Source organism: Mytilus californianus, unplaced genomic scaffold (genome assembly GCF_021869535.1).
Source record: "Mytilus californianus isolate M0D057914Y unplaced genomic scaffold, xbMytCali1.0.p SCAF_6, whole genome shotgun sequence".
Classification (NCBI taxonomy): Eukaryota; Metazoa; Mollusca; class Bivalvia; order Mytilida; family Mytilidae; genus Mytilus; species Mytilus californianus.
In genome coordinates, this window is record NW_026262712.1 from 94,965,726 (window position 1) to 94,983,944 (window position 18,219).

General features: G+C 32.4%; 3 protein-coding genes across 4 annotated transcripts in view; 2 read left to right on the forward strand and 1 right to left on the reverse strand.

The window, feature by feature from the left end:
- Nucleotides 1–18,219, reverse strand: part of LOC127704886 (cysteine--tRNA ligase, cytoplasmic-like) — a 223,621-nt gene that overhangs the window by 106,037 nt on the left and 99,365 nt on the right. The gene's annotated exons all lie outside the window — the stretch shown is intronic.
- On the forward strand, nt 3,869–12,090 carry LOC127704888 (DC-STAMP domain-containing protein 2-like). Its single transcript, XM_052209124.1, has 4 exons — nt 3,869–3,901; nt 5,772–6,442; nt 9,133–9,230; nt 10,671–12,090. Exons 2-4 carry the CDS (start codon nt 5,786–5,788, stop codon nt 11,917–11,919), a joined length of 2,004 nt encoding a protein of 667 aa, XP_052065084.1. The 5' UTR covers nt 3,869–3,901; nt 5,772–5,785; the 3' UTR covers nt 11,920–12,090.
- The window catches only part of LOC127704892 (uncharacterized), a 94,054-nt gene continuing 89,916 nt past the window's right edge, over nt 14,082–18,219 (forward strand). Inside the window, exon 1 of the mRNA XM_052209127.1 lies at nt 14,082–14,257. Coding sequence (XP_052065087.1) covers nt 14,164–14,257 — 94 coding nt within the window. The 5' untranslated portion in view covers nt 14,082–14,163. The remainder of the gene's footprint in view (nt 14,258–18,219) is intronic.

Here is an 18,219-nt window from a genome sequence, read left to right on the forward strand (position 1 = left end):
TGATTACATCTTAATTAATGTTCACCTCACATGACATTTACCTGTACATGTAGTACATACAAAGAACATGAAGAATGGAATCTGAGGAATACAACAAAATTTATACATATTTAAACGATGTCTCTTATTCTAAACAAGGTAAGAATATATATAATTAATATTTTATTACTACATGCTCCACTGTGACTTACTTAACTAAAGGTCCGTTAGTCTGTACCAATGAAGAAAGTTATGCTTATACTTTAGTCAAGCATGAAGTCAGCCACAAATTTCAGATGAAAATGACTGTACTTTATTATTGGAAATTTACTTCCATACATTTGTAGCTAAAAATAATTATGGGTATTGTAGTATATATTCCTAGAACTTTGATCATATAATAAATATTTCTAGAACTTTAATTATCTTATAACCATGATAACTATTCCTGGAACATTTATAATATAGCCAATATTCCAATATGCCTGAAACTTTTATAATATAGGAAATATTCCTAGAACTTTTATGATATAACAAATATTCCTGGAACTTTTTATAATATAACAAATTTTCCTCAGAACTTTTATAATATAACAAATATTCCTGAAACTTTTATTATATAAAACATTGTCCATACTATTTATTCCAAAGAACTTTTAGCATATAACAGAAGTTCCATTGGGAACTTTCCTTATGTAATATTTTATCCTTTGTGAAGGAAATTTTCTTATAGCATTGGATAAAATATTATATAAGGAAAGTTCCTAATGGAACTTTTGTTATATGCTAAAAGTTCTTTGGAACAAATATTAGGAGGGAACTTATATTCTGTCACATGGTGTACCAAATTATAAGCATGGTGTTTTTTGTGAACTTTTATTTGAATTTTTCATTATATTAGTTAAATGAACTTTATTCACAATTTCTGATTTTAGTATGACAAATAAATTCTATATATTATTTGCCAACCAAATGAAACTTTTCCACAGATTCATCTGCTATAGGTCAATCTATTTAAACTTTTGTCAGTTCTATTGTCCCATGGAATAAATACAATAGCTTTGTTCTCTGTGTAGTTTATTCACTGGGACCTTTAATTTTTTTTCTGTAATAGTTATACACCGAGGGATAGGTGTGTCTGGATAAGAAACCCTGTCAGCCGGAGGCCGGAGGGGTTTCTTATCCAGACACGCCGTATCCCAAGGTGTATAACTAACTTACACCCCATTCTAAACCCTATATTTGTTAACATTGATTATTAAATGAAAAAAAATACAAAACGATAGCATATTTATTGACAATATCAAACCATGATTTATAAGAATGTTTGTTTTATTACATGAAACCCCACTAGTAACCTTTCTTTGGTTATCTTCGTTCAAACTTTGACAAGTGAGTATATTTTACAAATGTCAAAGTTGCTGTTTTGCATATTCCCATTAAATCCATGTGCTAATATGGATCAGCAGGTCAAGGTCGACTGTTTCGTGTATTCTTATTACAAACAAAAAATACATCATGCTCCTGGTATACAGTTGTCAATATGGACGGGTATAAGACGGACGACATTTTGTGGCAAGCGTTGGGTTTGGTAGAAGAGACTAATTAAAAGATAAAGGCAATATTATAACCCAAAGTACTTACCTGTATCAGTTTAATAAAGGTAATCATAACTGTATTTTATATCTTAAGATTTTATCAAAAACAAAAGCCCCCCCTTCTCAAGAATAAACAAACATTCATATTCTAACATACTATGGGATATGTGTGTCTGCATTAGAAACCCGACTACCAGACACGCTCAACATACAATATTTAATATTGAGGAACCCTTTTTTGGGGGGCAATCAGGGGCTGATCCAGCCGGGGGTTCCCAACTCAAGAGAAAAAGGGGGAGGGGGTCCAACCCGCGGAACACCCAACCCCAGATCAGCCACTGGGTAACTGTGGGGGGGGGGGGGGAGTTAGAATCCCCATTTTTTTTTAAAGATCAATGCTTTAGAATAGAGACATATGACTGGGGTAAAAAAAATTACCTTCAAGCAAAAGAGTATTTAAAGGATTATTTTTGTATTCCATATAGATGCTTATTGGAATTTCCTAAAATGTGTTTTTTTTTTTAATATCATGAAACAATTTGTAGTGAACTCTATCAGTAATTTCTTATCTTCATGCTATTTAAAAAATAATCAATTTCTATTGTTACGAATAACAATGGACTTTGTTTGCGGAATGTAGAAGCAGGGGTTTCCAGAAACCCCGCTCGTCACATCCTGTAGTCAAAATCCATTGTTATTCGTAACAATAGATCTATTCAATTTACACTTGTTTCAGAAATAGAAACTATGAAGTATAACAATAGAACTGGGGTGTAAAAGAGAAATCAATCACTCTTTGATTAATTTACCTCAGTAAACAAATTATCTTCTAAAGACATGAAAATTCATGTTTTATTACTCACAAAACTGCATGTATTTATTCAATATTGAACTTAAGATAAAGGATTCAGCAGATACAGTTAAGCCTGCCTTATATCTTGACTTACATCTAGAAATTGACAATGAGGGTCGGTTGAAAACAAAATTACAAAAAAAAAAACATGATGATTTCAGCTTCCCAAATGAGAACTTTCCATTTCTTTGTAGCAAAATTCCAGCAGCGCCTGCATACGGAGTATATATCTCCCAGTTGATACGATATTCCAGGGCTCGTATTTCCTATCATGATTCCTTGATAGAGAGTTGCTGCTCACAAGGAAGCTAAGAGTTCCAATTGGTGAAATTGAAATCATCCCTTCGTTATTTTACGAACGCCATTATTAGTTGGTTGACCGTTATGGAATATCTGTTTCACAGATGACAACAGATATGTTCCAATTGTCCCCTTTTCACTGAATGTGACCTACAGAATTAGACTTATCACCGGGTTTGTACTAACATGAGCAACATGACAGTTGCCACATGTGGAGCAGGATCTACTTACCCTTCTGAAGCACCTGAGATCACTCCCAGTTTTCGGTGGGGTTCTTGTTGTGGAGTCTTTAGTTTTCTATGTATTTTTGTGTACTGTTGTTTGTCTGTTGGTCTTTTTCATTTTTAGCCATGGCGTTGTCAGTTTATTTTCAACTTATGAGTTTGAATGTCCCTTTGGTATCTTTCACCTCTCTTCTACACCTTACATAATCATTCCATACACCAAATAAAGTTAACTTATTGATAGTATCTAAGAAACTGATTTGGCCACAAAAAGTTAATCTTGATCACTGATCTATAAATTGAGTTAGCGATCCGATCCGGTGAATTCTGTCTGACAAGCATGTAGACTCTACATGATTGTCAGACAGAATTCAAAGGATTTCTAGAAATTATAGTTAATGAATAGGCTGAAGTCACAGCAATGGTTTAAAGATTGACCCAATACATTATATTAATCCTGGTCATTGTTTTAACAAATTAGGTTAATGTTTAACTGTTGTAATATATATGTGTCTGATGTTAACATAATCTAGTCAAATAAAGTATCATATATTTTTTCCTGGTGATAATTCATTACACATACACTGTTTATTTTAATTCTGTGATATCATCCAATAACATATAACGATCTGACTGTTTTTGCAGAGTACATATTAGGTTATGCAAAAAGAAATCAGCATATGATTTCATTATAAAAATAAGGAGATGGGGTATGAGTGCCAATGAGTCAACTATTTCTAAATGCTTCATTTGGAATGACAATTAATTTGATGATAATTACAATATTGTTAATCATACTACATCACCTTAATCTAACATTGTCATTAAGATAATTGTTTATTTCCTGAATTTCAATGATCATAAATATGCATAAAATTTTTGATTAAAAATGAATATTCATATATTAAATTAAACTTTTTCCTGTTGTTTAATCTGCTTGACATAGGGTAAGTTGATTCTCTTTTTATTCCATTTTTTATTCCAATTTAGTCTATTTTACCTTATCAAAAAGAGAAAGTTAACTTTAAACAAGATAAGATAGCAACCATACAACAAAAGTTTAGTAGAAATATACATATAGGGACAGTTATACAAATCTTCATTCATATATAAGTGACAATACCATATGGAAAGCTCTAAAAATTGATTAAACGATTGTTGCTAGCTTAACTTTCACTTGCTAATGAAAGCTAGAATAAGTAGAGAAAATTTGTGGATAAACTTCACACATATGACAGAAATAAGTCATTCTTGTACTGACATGACTCATTTTAGAATGGTATGTAAAAGTTCTATATCCTCCAATGAAAACAAATCAGTGCTGGAAATATAAATTCTATTCTTCTAAATAGTTTCTTCATTCTAAATACTTTTTATTCAATTATATTTAATAATATTTGTATTTATTACTACTTCATTAATTCAATTCAATACAATATTCAATGAACAACCTAAGAGATCTTAAAAGAAATACAATATACAATGATCAACCAAAGAGATTTTAAAAGAAATACAATATACAATGATCAACCAAAGAGATTTTAAAAGAAATACAATATACAATGATCAACCAAAGAGATTTTAAAAGAAATACAATATACAATGATCAACCAAAGAGATTTTAAAAGAAATACAATATACAATGATCAACCAAAGAGATTTTAAAAGAAATACAATATAATACAATAAATAACCTAAAAGATCTTAAAAAAGTAACTGCTTAAGGTTGCAATTCTGTAAATATAGACAATGCAATTTCCCATAGGAACTCCCTTTGCGGCTAAAACTGTGACACTTTTATTATGAAGTTTCGTGAAAAATTATATCCCAGAACGGAAAGTTTATATGCACTACTATTTTATTCAAAGGTCAAAATATAGGGCTGTGCGGCATATTTTCAACATTTATATGCCCTGAACTTCTAAGAGTTTAAACTTAGACTAAAATTCTATACTACCCTTACCTTCATATTTGGACCTCCTAAGAATTAAAATTTAGGCGCTACCATGTTTTTCTATACTGGTTACATTCCCAAGTGATGTCTCTATGAGAGGAAACACAGAGATCATAAATGGGAACCAGTACATTAACAAATTAACATATCTATGAATATTATATATCTCCCCAAAAGAGGCGTGGTTTCAGAAACAGCTGTATTTACAAAGTGCAACCTTAAAGAAGGTTTCTAGAGAGTTTTAAAATAACAAATAAAAGTTTTAGTTGTTTTATATAGAAAGATGTTTACTATGTTTACAAAATTATATGTCAGTGCACTCTTATTGGCAGTAAAAGCATCAAAAAATTTAGAAAGAAATTATGAATGAAGTGGGAACAAGGAATTATTTGAATCTGGAATAATTTTGAATTCTGGAAAATTGCTGAGAAATGTATGACTAAAAACTAACCCAACTAAATAGACTTAGCCATGCGCACATGGCTAAGGTGGGTTAGTTAGTTCATACTGAAATATCAGTGAAAGTAAAATTAACCTTAGCCATGCATGCATGGCTAATAACATTCAGAATGGAAACCGGGAATGTGTTAAAGAGACAACAACTATTTAGTTAGGTTAGTTTTCATCATACTTTTCTGTTAATTTTGCAGAATTCAAAAGTATTCCAGATTCAAACAATTCCTAGTTTGGAGGTTACTGGGCAACATTTTCTAATGCTTAACATTTCAAAAAGCCAGAAAAGCTAAAAATAATGAAAAGACAGGTTGGCGGACATAATCAGTGGATATCCTTAAGCAATAAATGATAGCTAAAGTTGGTTAGAGTTGACAGAGAGTATAGAAACCTTGATTATTTTGGTACAGATAGAAGACTCAGAATGACATATGTGGACAAAACACCGAGGAAATTGAAACATCCATTCAAAGAGACAAAATCTGATGACCCACCCTCGTACCATGATGCTGTTACATTTCCTGACAAACTCTTTAAAAGTGAACGCCATACATTCACCTGTCTGAAGGCTATATTTGGTATCATCAGTGGAATTTTGACTGGTGGAATACTGTTTGTTCTGCTAGTGTTCAGTTTTGGTTTTGCCTTGGACATAGCTGGCTATATATCTATTGGAGTGACAGCACTGGCATGTCTAGGTCTAGCACTGTCTGTCCATGTCCGCTGTATAATCGTACTGATGATTCCTAGTCTGTTTACTGGTAGAGGAAGGGTAGCCATCCTGGCAGTTATATTTGGACTCCTGTTATCAAGACCAATCAAAAACATCTCTATAAATACTTCAGAAGTGTCAAGAAGTATGGCCTGTAGTACTGAACTCTTTCATAATCAGTCTTACTCTCTCAGACAACAGCTCCAGGTACCAATAGAGCAGATTAAAGAAGCCTTGGGTAAACAGGCTGAGGATATTAAGAAGTTAGGAACAGCAATAGAGAATGCCATAGGACCAATTTATGATGCTCTTGTTGCTGTTAAAAATGGTGTCAAGTTAGTTAGTGGTGCATTGGATACAGCTTCACAGGTAAAATAGTAAGTCAGTGGTGCACTGGATACATGAAAAGTAAGTCAGTTAGCAACTGGATATGGCTTTAAAGATAAAATAGTAAGTCAGTGATGAAGTTGATATTGCTTCACAGGTAAAATAGTAAGTCAGTGGTGCACTGGATACATGAAAAGTAAGTCAGTTAGCAACTGGATATGGCTTTAAAGATAAAAAAGTAAGTCAGTGGTGCACTGGATACATGAAAAGTAAGTCAGTTAGCAACTGGATATGGCTTTAAAGATAAAATAGTAAGTCAGTGATGAAGTTGATATTGCTTCACAGGTAAAATAGTAAGTCAGTGGTGCACTGGATACATGAAAAGTAAGTCAGTTAGCAACTGGATATGGCTTTAAAGATAAAATAGTAAGTCAGTGGTGCACTGGATACATGAAAAGTAAGTCAGTTAGCAACTGGATATGGCTTTAAAGATAAAATAGTAAGTCAGTGATGAAGTTGATATTGCTTCACAGGTAAGTGGTGCACCGGATACATGAAAAATAAGTCAGTTAGCAACTGGATATGGCTTTAAAGATAAAATAGTAAGTCAGTGATGAAGATGATATTGCTTCACAGGTAAAATAGTAAGTCAGTGATGAAGTTGATATTGCTTCACAGGTAAAATAGTAAGTCAGTGATGAAGTTGATATTGCTTTACATGTTAAATTGAAAGTCAGTGTCCAGTGATGCAGTGGATACTAGTGGAGCATAATAAACAGCTTTACAGATAAACTAGTATGTAAGTGGTGCAGTGTATTCAGCTTTACAGATAGAAATAATCAGTCAAATATGCAATGTATTCAGCTTCACAGGTAAAATAGTAAATCAGTGATGCAGTTGTATTCAGTTTCAGAGGTAAAATAATAAGCCAGTGGTGCAGTGAATTCAGCTTCACAAGTAAAACAAAAAGTCAGTGGTAAACTGATAGCTTCACATGTAGAATAGTAAATCAGTGATAGCCTCCAGAAATGCTATACAGGTAGAATGGAAAGTCAGTGGGTAAAGCTAAAATGGCAAGTCAGTGGTAAACGGATAACTTCACAAGTTAACAGTAAGTCACTGTTAAACTGATAGATTCACAGGTAGATATATAGTCAGTGGTAAACTGATAGATTCACATGTAGAACATAGCTAGTCAGTGGTAAACCGATAGCTCCACATGTTGAAAAGTAATTCAGGGGTAGCCTAATAGCTATACAGGTAGAATGGTAACTCAGTGGTAAACTGATAGCTTTACATGTTGAATAGTAATTCAGTGGTAATCTGAGAGCAACACAACGGGTGCCACGATTGCAGCAGGATCTGCTTACCCCTACCAGAGCACCTGAAATCCCCCCGGTTTCTGGTGGGGTTTGTGTTGCTCAGTCTTTAGTTTTCTATGTTGTGTTTTGTGTACTGTTGTTTGTCTTTGGTCCTTTCCTTTTTTTTTGCCATGGCGTTATTTTATTTTCGACTTATTAGTTTGAATATCCTTTTGGTATCTTTCAACCTCTCCTTCACAAGTAGACTAGAAAGTTAGTGATAAACTGATAGCTTCAAATGTTGAATAGTTATTCAAAGGTAATCTGATATCTATACAGGTAGAATGGTCAGTCAGTGGTAAACTGGATACAGCTAAACAGGTAAACATAATGTCAGTGGTAAACTGATAGCCTCACAGGTAAACAGTATGTCAGTAGTAAAATGATAGCTTCACAGGTAAACAGTAAGTTAGTGGTAAAATGGTAAAAGTTTCAGAGGTAAACAGTAAGTCAGTGGTAAACTGGTAACAGCTTCACAGGTAAACAGCAAGTCAGAGGTAAACTGGTAACAGCTTCACAGGTAAACAGTAAGTCAGAGTTAAACTGGTAACAGCTTCACAGGTAAACAGCAAGTCAGAGTTAAACTGGTAACAGCTTCACAGGTAAACAGTAAGTCAGAGTTAAACTGGTAACAGCTTCACAGGTAAACAGTAAGTCAGAGGTAAACTGGTAACAGCTTCACAGGTAAACAGTAAGTCAGAGGTAAACTGGTAACAGCTTCACAGGTAAACAGCAAATCAGTGGTAAACTGGTAACAGCTTCACAGGTAAACAGTAAGTCAGAGTTAAACTGGTAACAGCTTCACAGGTAAACAGTAAGTCAGAGTTAAACTGGTAACAGCTTCACAGGTAAACAGTAAGTCAGAGTTAAACTGGTAACAGCTTCACAGGTAAACAGTAAGTCAGAGTTAAACTGGTAACAGCTTCACAGGTAAACAGTAAGTCAGAGTTAAACTGGTAACAGCTTCACAGGTAAACAGTAAGTCAGAGTTAAACTGGTAACAGCTTCACAGCTAAACAGTAAGTCAGAGGTAAACTGGTAACAGCTTCATAGGTAAACAGTAAGTCAGTGGTAAACTTGATGCAGCTTCACAGGTAAACAGTAAGTCAGAGGTAAACTGGTAACAGCTTCACAGGTAAACAGTAAGTCAGTGGTAAACTTGATGCAGCTTCACAGGTTAAAACACTAATGAAGTAGTGTGTTAAGCAGTGTTTTTATAGGAACATTACTTCTACAGTGTGTATTTTGAAGAAAATTGTCTCTCACTACAGCCCTCATTTAATGTCAATATATTGTACACTTATTCTGTAGTGTAAATAACATTGTGTAAGAGATCACATATGTATGTAGTCATACTTTATATATTTACAGGAGTGTGATAGAGTGATGAACGGTGTGTATTCAGACTGTGTAAGAGATCTCAACAAAGCCTACAGTGCTTGTACTAACACACTTAATGATGTTAAGAAGTAAGTATCATAAGTAGTCATTCATCTCTCACAGAGCTTTGATTTGTTTATAAATTGTTGAGGTTTAAACTGAGGTCATTTTCAAACTTTATTGAACTATGATTCTACTTCTTTAAGTTGTTGTTTGAATATATTTTCTTGCAAAATTTACATTTTATTTGACCAAGCTTTCATCTTTTTAACATTTTCAGTAGCTACATTTGCATCAGAAAAGATGTTTTTGGCTTAAAATAATTAGTGAAAGATACCTCTCTTTCTCAAATTATGTCATGTTTGAGAATAAACAAACAGTTAAGATTATTAACATATTCTGAATCTAATGGATTAAATTGAAGTAATAACACTTTAATGGAATGTAAGTCTGCCTCATATCTTGACTTACATCTAGAAATTGACAATGAGGGTCGGTTGAAAACAAAACTTTACGACAAAAGAGATGATTTCAGCTTCCCAATTGTGAACTTTCCATTTCTATGTAGCAACATTCCAGCAGCGCCTGCATACGGAGTATATATCTCCCAATTGATACGGTATTCCCGGGCTTGTATTTCCTATCATGATTTCCTTGATAGAGGATTACTGCTCACAAGGAAGCTATTAAACCAAGAGTTCCAAATGGTGAAGTTGAAATCATCCCTTTGTAAATTTTACGGACGCCATCACGAGTTGGTTGACCGTTATGGAATTACCGTTTCATAGATGATATCGGATATGCTCCTTATGTCGTAACTACAATACCCTTCACTTTTCACGAATGTGACCTACCGAGTTGGACTATTTACCGGATTTATAATAACATAAGCAACACGTCGGGTGCCACATGTGGAGCAGGATCTGCTTACCCTTCCGGAGCACCTGAGATCACCCCCAGTTTTTGGTGGGGTTCATGTTGCTTGGTCTTTGGTTTTCTATGTTGTGTCATCTGTACTATTATTTGTCTGTTTGTCTTTTTGTTTTTGGCCATGGCGTTGTCAGTTTGTTTTCGATCTAAGAGTTTGACTATCTTTCGTCCCTCCTTTATCATCTCTTAATTGGTCCAAGTTCAATTATTTTCAACTGATCAGAACATTTCATGGTCTTCAGAAAAAATACAAATAACTAAGTTAATTTTCATGAAACTGACCTAAAATGATGTTGCCTTTGTGGCCTTTGTCTATGTAATTAGTAAAGGGGTGAAATTTATGTACTCCTAAGTCATAAAATAAATAGGCAAAACTGTGAAAGGAAAATTTTTGTTGCTAATGCTTAAAATAAATCACCCCCCCCCCCTCCCCCCCCATACAAATGGTTTGTAGAAAACAATAATATTGTTCTTACTAGCACCTCAAAATTTCAAAAACAAATTTAATTACCCTGCATGAAAAGTTTCTGCATTGATTTTGTGAAAATAACAATCACCAAAAGTATCAACAAGAACAGTAACTAGTACAATTTTTGCAGGTATGTTCCAGGATTTGATTTAACAGCTATCTGTAAAGTTCTAGATATAGAACAGGTTTGTGTTGTAGTCAAACCATCTTTCCTATGTTCACCAGTCAAAACACTTGATAATGCAGCCGAGAAACTTGCAGAATCTGCTGTCAATCTGGTCAAAGAAGTCAATAAATGGTTTCAATTCAACATCATTAACCAGTCTCAGCTTGACAAGGTTTATAATGCTTCTAAAACAGCTAAAGAATTGATAGCTGAGGTTGAGGCGGCCCTGACCGAAAAGAAAATCACATTTACTTACATCATTGAGATTATGAGCAAACTCTTAGCTCTGTCGCTTCTGTTGCTCCTAACGCAATCATTTTTTTATCTGAAAAATTATCTCGCCAAGGACGAATTTGACAACATTTACATTACTACACAGTTTAAGGGTTATGATTCTGAAACACAAGAGAAAGGACAACGCGGTGTGTTACCTCTACAAAAGAAGGAAAAGAAACTATACACAGATAGCACCTCCTTGAGGATGTCTCCAAAAGAGAAAAGTCAGAGTTTAATTGGTATTTCCCAGCTCCTACTACACATGTTACTGAGTGCTCTGATAGTGTTCCTTAATTATGTACTGTTCTATATACTGTACCTTGTAAACAGGTATGGCCAGGTAAATGTAGAGGTCACTGGACAAAGTAAAATAAACCTAAAGGTCAAGGGAGGACAAATGGCTGCCTTTATAAACACTTTTATAAATAACATTAACATTCAAAACACATATGAAGCTAGTTATAATACAACTATATGCCTGCCAAATCCAACAGCACCTGATGCTACCGACATTCCAGTTCTTTCTTCAGCATACATTGCTGCTCTACTCCTGGTTTTCATGCAAGCCTACGGAGCAAGATACAATCGCAAGATATGTGCCTTCTACTACCCTGAACAGGAAAAGGAACGTACCATGTTTCTGCAGAAGAAAATTCTCTACATCCGCAAGAGAAGAGACACTTTCATTAAACAACATGTTAACTCATTAAAGAAACAAAAAATTGCTGAACAAAGAATGTCTGTAAAACAAGTATTATCCGCAATATGTCCTTGCTTAAAAGTGGAACAAACAGATCTAAAATTCTGTATGAACTGTGGAGCTAACCAAGGATCTAGTCATACATTACAAGAATGTAAAAAAACAAACTGCACCGCAACTTACTGTTCCGAGTGTTTTAATGATTTTGGACGTACATGTCCTATCTGTAGAAAATAACAGCACTGCTTTTATATTATATATCTAATATTTTATTTACTTTTATAAATTAATATTCAGTCAAGAATACACACCATGTCCAACAAGATATTTTGAAAAACCATACTTATCCATCTAATCTTTTGAACTTGTATATCAAGAAATAGAGGACTATAAATATTATATTTTCTTTTTTTGCTTTTTTTCTCTTTAAAGAAAAAATACCTTCAAAACAAAATTCTGGCTTACAGAATAACAAAAAAATGTGGATAGTGTCCACATGTGGACACAGATGATGCCCCACTTGCATATCATATAGTTATAAAGGGACATAACTGAAGAACAATAAAAGTGACGCTACCCAAATTTGAACTTGATCTGAGTTTTGTGGTAATAAGCATTGTGTGTAAGTCTCATAACATTTGGTTGAGGCTAACTTAAGTTGAAAACAGAAACTAAAAATTCAGCCATTTTTCTATTTGTAAACACGCATAACTCTAGAACGGTTGTGTGAAAAATTTATAACATTTGGTTGAGACAAACTAAAAAATTCAGCAATTTTTATGTTTATAAAGGGACATAACTCAAGAATGGTAAAAGTGTCGCCACCAAATTTCGTACTTAATCTGTATTTTGTAGTAATAAGCATTGTGTATAAGTTTCATAACATTTGGTTGAGGCAAAATAAAGTTAGAAAACGGAAAACAAAAAATTTGTACTTGATCTTAGTTTTGTGGTAATGAATATTGTGTATAGGTTTCATAATGTTTGGTTGGGGCAAACTTAAGTAACAGAATGGAAACTTAAAATTTTGCAATCTTTCAAATTATAAAGGGGCAGAACTCAATAATGGTTAAAGTGACACTACCCAAATTCAACTTGATCTGTGTTTTATAACTGGAAGTCATAATTTAACATTGCATAGTATAAAGCATTGATTGTAGTTGATTCAACTGTAATCATGGACAAAGGAAGATAACTCCAATTCTAAAATTACTTGACATTTAGAAGAAAATAAAAATTTTGCAATTTTTCCATTTATAAAGGGCCATAACTCTAGAACAGTTAAAGTGACACCACCAAAATTCAAATTTGATCTGTGTTTTGTGGTAATAAGCATTGTTTATAAGTTTCATAACATTTGGTTGCGGCAAACTTAAGTTAGAGAACGGAAACTAAAAATTTTGCAATTTTTCCATTTATAAAGGGGCATAACTCTAGAACGGTTAAAGTGATGCCACCAAAATTCAAACTTGGTCTGTGTTTTGTGGTAATAAGCATTGTGTATAAGTTTCATAACATTTAAACTTAATGCCCCCACAGCTACGGCGGGGGCATAAAATTTTTTTATACATTTTCTTCAAAAAACTGCAGGAAATAATATTCTTTCATCCTGCAGTCAGCCAACTACTGTACAACTTAAAGAATATAAAACTAGTTACATTCGATGAAAACATTGGATCAAAACAACTAAACCTTATTAAAGTGCCTGGTGTAGATTATAGGATAAAACTATATATGTACATTGTCTGAAATTATCAAATATCAAATGTATTTGTACTTGCTACAAAACAGGAGAAAAGCCTGGCTTTTTTCGTCCTGTTTCTAAAGATAAATTTAATATTTTCCAACATTGAACATATATTGTATATAGATGGTGCAGTCAGTAATCAATTTTTTTTTCATAAATTCAAACCAATTATTTTATTTATTCAAAGAATATGAAACTAGTTACATTTGAATTGTCCCTCTTTGTATAATGATTAGATGCAGAAAAAGATATCATGCATAAAGTATAAGCACATGATCCATTTGGATAAAATTTGTTCAGTAACAAAACAAAGCATCAGATTTCATTTTCTAGTAGGAAACATATTATTTTATTTCCACTTATTAATTAGTTCATACTACTGACTAGCCCTATATATATATATGTTTCCTTCATGTAAAAAAGATCATGCAAAAGAAATTTCTAATAAGCATTGTCTCAAATTATTTTAACATAACACAAATTTTCAATCTACATCATTGAAAATGCCTAATCTAAATTTGAGTAAATCTTAATCCTATTAGTTACAGCCTGAAGTTATGGAATGGGAGACAACTCTATCTGGCTTAAAGGTTTTTCATTGTGTTTAAAGGTGTCAACAATATGAAGCGATCTGATTGGCTGTAGATGTTTGCATGTATAAATCTGTCCTATAATTATCCACAAAGCACATGCTGTAATGTCAGAGTAGTATACACATGGCAAATCTTACCTAGATGGATTTAATCACATTATTTTTTGTGTTTATTCTTTGTTTTGTGGACTTTACGACTCCCAATAGGAATGATGACATGTGGGAAGCACTGTCGTGTAAGTACAACATGATCAATTGGAATTTAATTGGATCAATTAAAACCATTAAATACAATTGTCAATCTATTTACATCAGGAAATTTTTACTACTTTTTTGTGATTCTGTCCGCAATAAAATAAAAATAAAATTCAGAAAAAAAGACAATCAAGTCAATGACAAATGACATTAATTATTTGAAAACATTTCATCAAAGTCACTAAACTGAAACAATCAAATCTTAATATGTTCTCTTCCTTAATATTTCTCATAAAAAGAGGATAAGTTGCCACTAGGTATTTGTTTTGGGTAAAAAAACGTGTAAAAGTTTTAAATATTGACAAACACTTCTGAATGTTTATCAACATGGTTTAATCAAATAGTTAGATCTATTTACATTTAAATATTTGTTTTACTTCAAAAGACAGACAATTTAAACTGAAAACTGTTCACTTATCATGACAGCGAATTTTAAGTTAAAAAACGAATCAAAAGAATGAAAATAATGGCAGGTGATATTTAAGGATCTATAACTGATAATCAACAGAAAAATAAAAGTATAATATCCATATTTAGAAAAATTACAAATTATTACCATGGAAACCATAAATATAATATTACACCTGTTATTAGTTAGCAGACTATTGATTAAATATGTATTTTATAGTAATTTTATTCCACATAAGGACTGCCGAGTCTCAAGAGTGCTGATCAAACGCTCAGTTTCTGGCTAGTGTTAGGATAGAACCGTTATAAATGACACAACAACATGACAAACCAAAAAATAGGTTTCTCAATTGATTAACAGTTTCATGTTTTCTGGATGTAAATAGAAAAAAATGAAGCAATCTAGAAGTAAAAAAATATGAAAAAAAATGACGGGACTAAGGTTACTACCACGTAACCGTTTAATTTGCCTTACTAAAGACTTAAGGAAACGTCTAGTCAATTCTCTTTTGGATTGTTTCACATTTTGTCATATCAGGGCCTTTTCATAGCTTACTACATGGTATGGGGTTTGCTTATTGTTGACATATCACTAAGATAGTGCATGGTTACATTTCAGGGTATCAATACTTACTGGATGATTATCTGTGTCTCTGAACTTCCACCTTTTTTTAATTTACCTTGGTTTTCATACTTTTGGTTCCACTTATTTAGATTTTTTAGATTTGTTTGCAGGCCTTTAGCAAATTGTCAAATACTTTGTCATCTTTGGTACTACTGGACAATTCTTAGTACAAACCTATTAGCAAGCCATTCTCATCCTCCCACTTTCTGACTGTCCATTTAACTTACCTATAATAGAACATAAAAACAAGGTTAAAAACATAAAATAATGAAAAATATAATTCTAAGTCATTAGCTGTAACAGGAATACAACATTCTCTCTATCTTAAAACTTAGGGTGTCTTGTGTTATTTATTTTATCATCAAGTAAAAACTGAAATCTTATCTGTCTTTTTTTTATCTCACACTGTCTCTATTGACAGCATATAAAAATATACCATTTTTTTTCAATGAAATATTAATGATAAATTCATATGAAGTCATACACAAAAAAAAAGAGAAATAAAAATAGTAACCGAAGTGCAAATTTCCAGTAAACTTGAATTTACAAGCTGGAAATCATTAAGGTATTTTTCTTAAATGTAAAAGAAAGGATATGGTTTATTAATTTATTCATTAATCAAATATCAGTAAATCAAAATGTTAATATCAAATTAAAATGACCATTCTCGAAACATTAAATTAACAAATATATACTAACAAGTATAACATAATTCATTTCTTTGTCTCTACTTATACCCAGCAGATATAGATAGAAATGTATATTTAATAGATTGACAATTTTATTTAAAATAATTTTAGGAAGAGGTTTAGCTTCCTTTTATTTTTATCTACCCATTTATTCAAATATTTGCTGCTGGAACTTTTGGCTCTGAGCATTTCTAATGAAGGAGTGAAGGTTAATTCAGAACAGCAGAACTGTTTGATTTTATTTTTGAATTAAAAAATAAACACCCATAATGTATTCCTTTCCTAAATAGCTAATGGCAGATTTTTTTATGATTTTTGCTATCCTGAAAGAGTAAAACTTACCAATTTTAAATACACAGCACCATGCCGATTATTGGTTTCAAACCTGACCATATGTAAATATGCTACTCAGGAAGTCAAATTACAAGTAACAAGGGGAAAATTCATCTACATTCATCCATCATAGCTATATAACGAATGTCATAGTTTTATTTGTTTTTCTCTCTAAATTGAATGAAAAATCAATGGCTAAAATCAACCTAATTATAGTCATACTGAAAATAAATCCACATAACGCAACCACCTGGTCCTAAAAAATTAGCTTCCTGTTGGTTGTAAATGTATGAATTTGTACGGTAAAATTTCAATTTAGCATCCGGAGTGTAGCATGAGTCTTGCTGTAGGACACCAAACAACCCGATCATATCCCTTGTATTGTATAGAGAAAATAGATTAAATTCTCAATCGATAAATAAATGGGAAAATACTTGAGGATCGTCGATCAATTTAGAGTTAACTTTAACGTTTGACTTGATTAAAGGTAACAGCATTAGGACTCTTCATTTCCGTTTTACACACTGGTGTGGCGGACTTTAATTGGGAACTGAGACTTCAAAACATACTAATCAAAAACTGTTGTACGTCCTTGTCTTCTTGGTGTTTAAATCATACAAAGAAAATAACACAAAACCAATCTTTTTGTGAAAGCTTCCGTCAAATCAATGGGACTTTCTTTGCCTTTGTTTTTTGTTCTTTTGTTCTTGAGATGAATTTGCATGTATAAATCTATATACAACTTGCCTGACAATAAACCAATTTATTTTTACATCCAATCTAATATTTATGAAAAAATTCAAATGCATGAAAACTGTATAAACTATTTCAGTTTCTTTTCCAAGTATAAAAATTAAGGCACTAATGAATGAGTATGCATGGAAAACTCTAAATGAATACTCAGATCTACAAGCAATTAACTTTAAATAAATCACTATGAACATATAAAACTTTAAAACTGTGAGTTCAACCCCACCACATTCTTTATGTGCCTGTCCTAAGTCAAGAGCCTGTAGTTCAGTGGTTGTCGTTGGTTCAAGTCTGTCATATTTGTTTTTTGTAAATTGTTTTGTTATAGATTAGGCTTTAAGTTTTCTCAACTGAATTGTTTCATATTTATATACTATACGTTAAAGGGTTGTTTTCTCATTGTTGAAGGTTGTACGGTTGCCTATCATTGTTTACATCCACTTTATTTGAACTTTGGTGGATAGTTGTTTCATTGGCAATCATACCACATCTATTATTTGTGGTTGTGCCTGTACCAATAAGCAAAATTGTTGCAATACCATATAAACATCTTGCAAAGCAAACTAAATTTTTACATGAACATTCAATTGCTAACTGTAACAATATGATAAAAAATTTACCGATTTTAATAATACTGTATCAGACAGATTCTTTTTTATCTTTTACAAAATTAGCTTCGTTTTTGCTTGGTGTGTAAAAATTCTGTCGTGTCATATAAAGTTTACATTTTTTTTAATGTCTGTTAAGTTAAATTAGCTTTGTTACAAAAAAGCACACAGGTTTAGAACATCATCAGTACGTTTACCTATACATATGTATATATCAGTTAAGATAGTAAAAGTTATCTTAGGGGATTCACAGATAAAATTGGGAGATTTTGTTTTATGTTATAAAAATACAATAATTTTGTGGTTATTAACTGAACCAGACCACACAAATTGTTACATCTTAGGTAGTGCTAATTTGTTATAATTTTTATAGAACTTTATCAGGCCTATTAATTCCCAGAAAGACCTGAAGTACAAAATGCCAGACCCTAGTGATCTTATAGTTACAAGTTCTGTATGTATTTAAATAAGTCAAAAGAGAAGGAATAATTCAGCCTTCCTGACTGAAAACTTAATTCATATGTTATCTT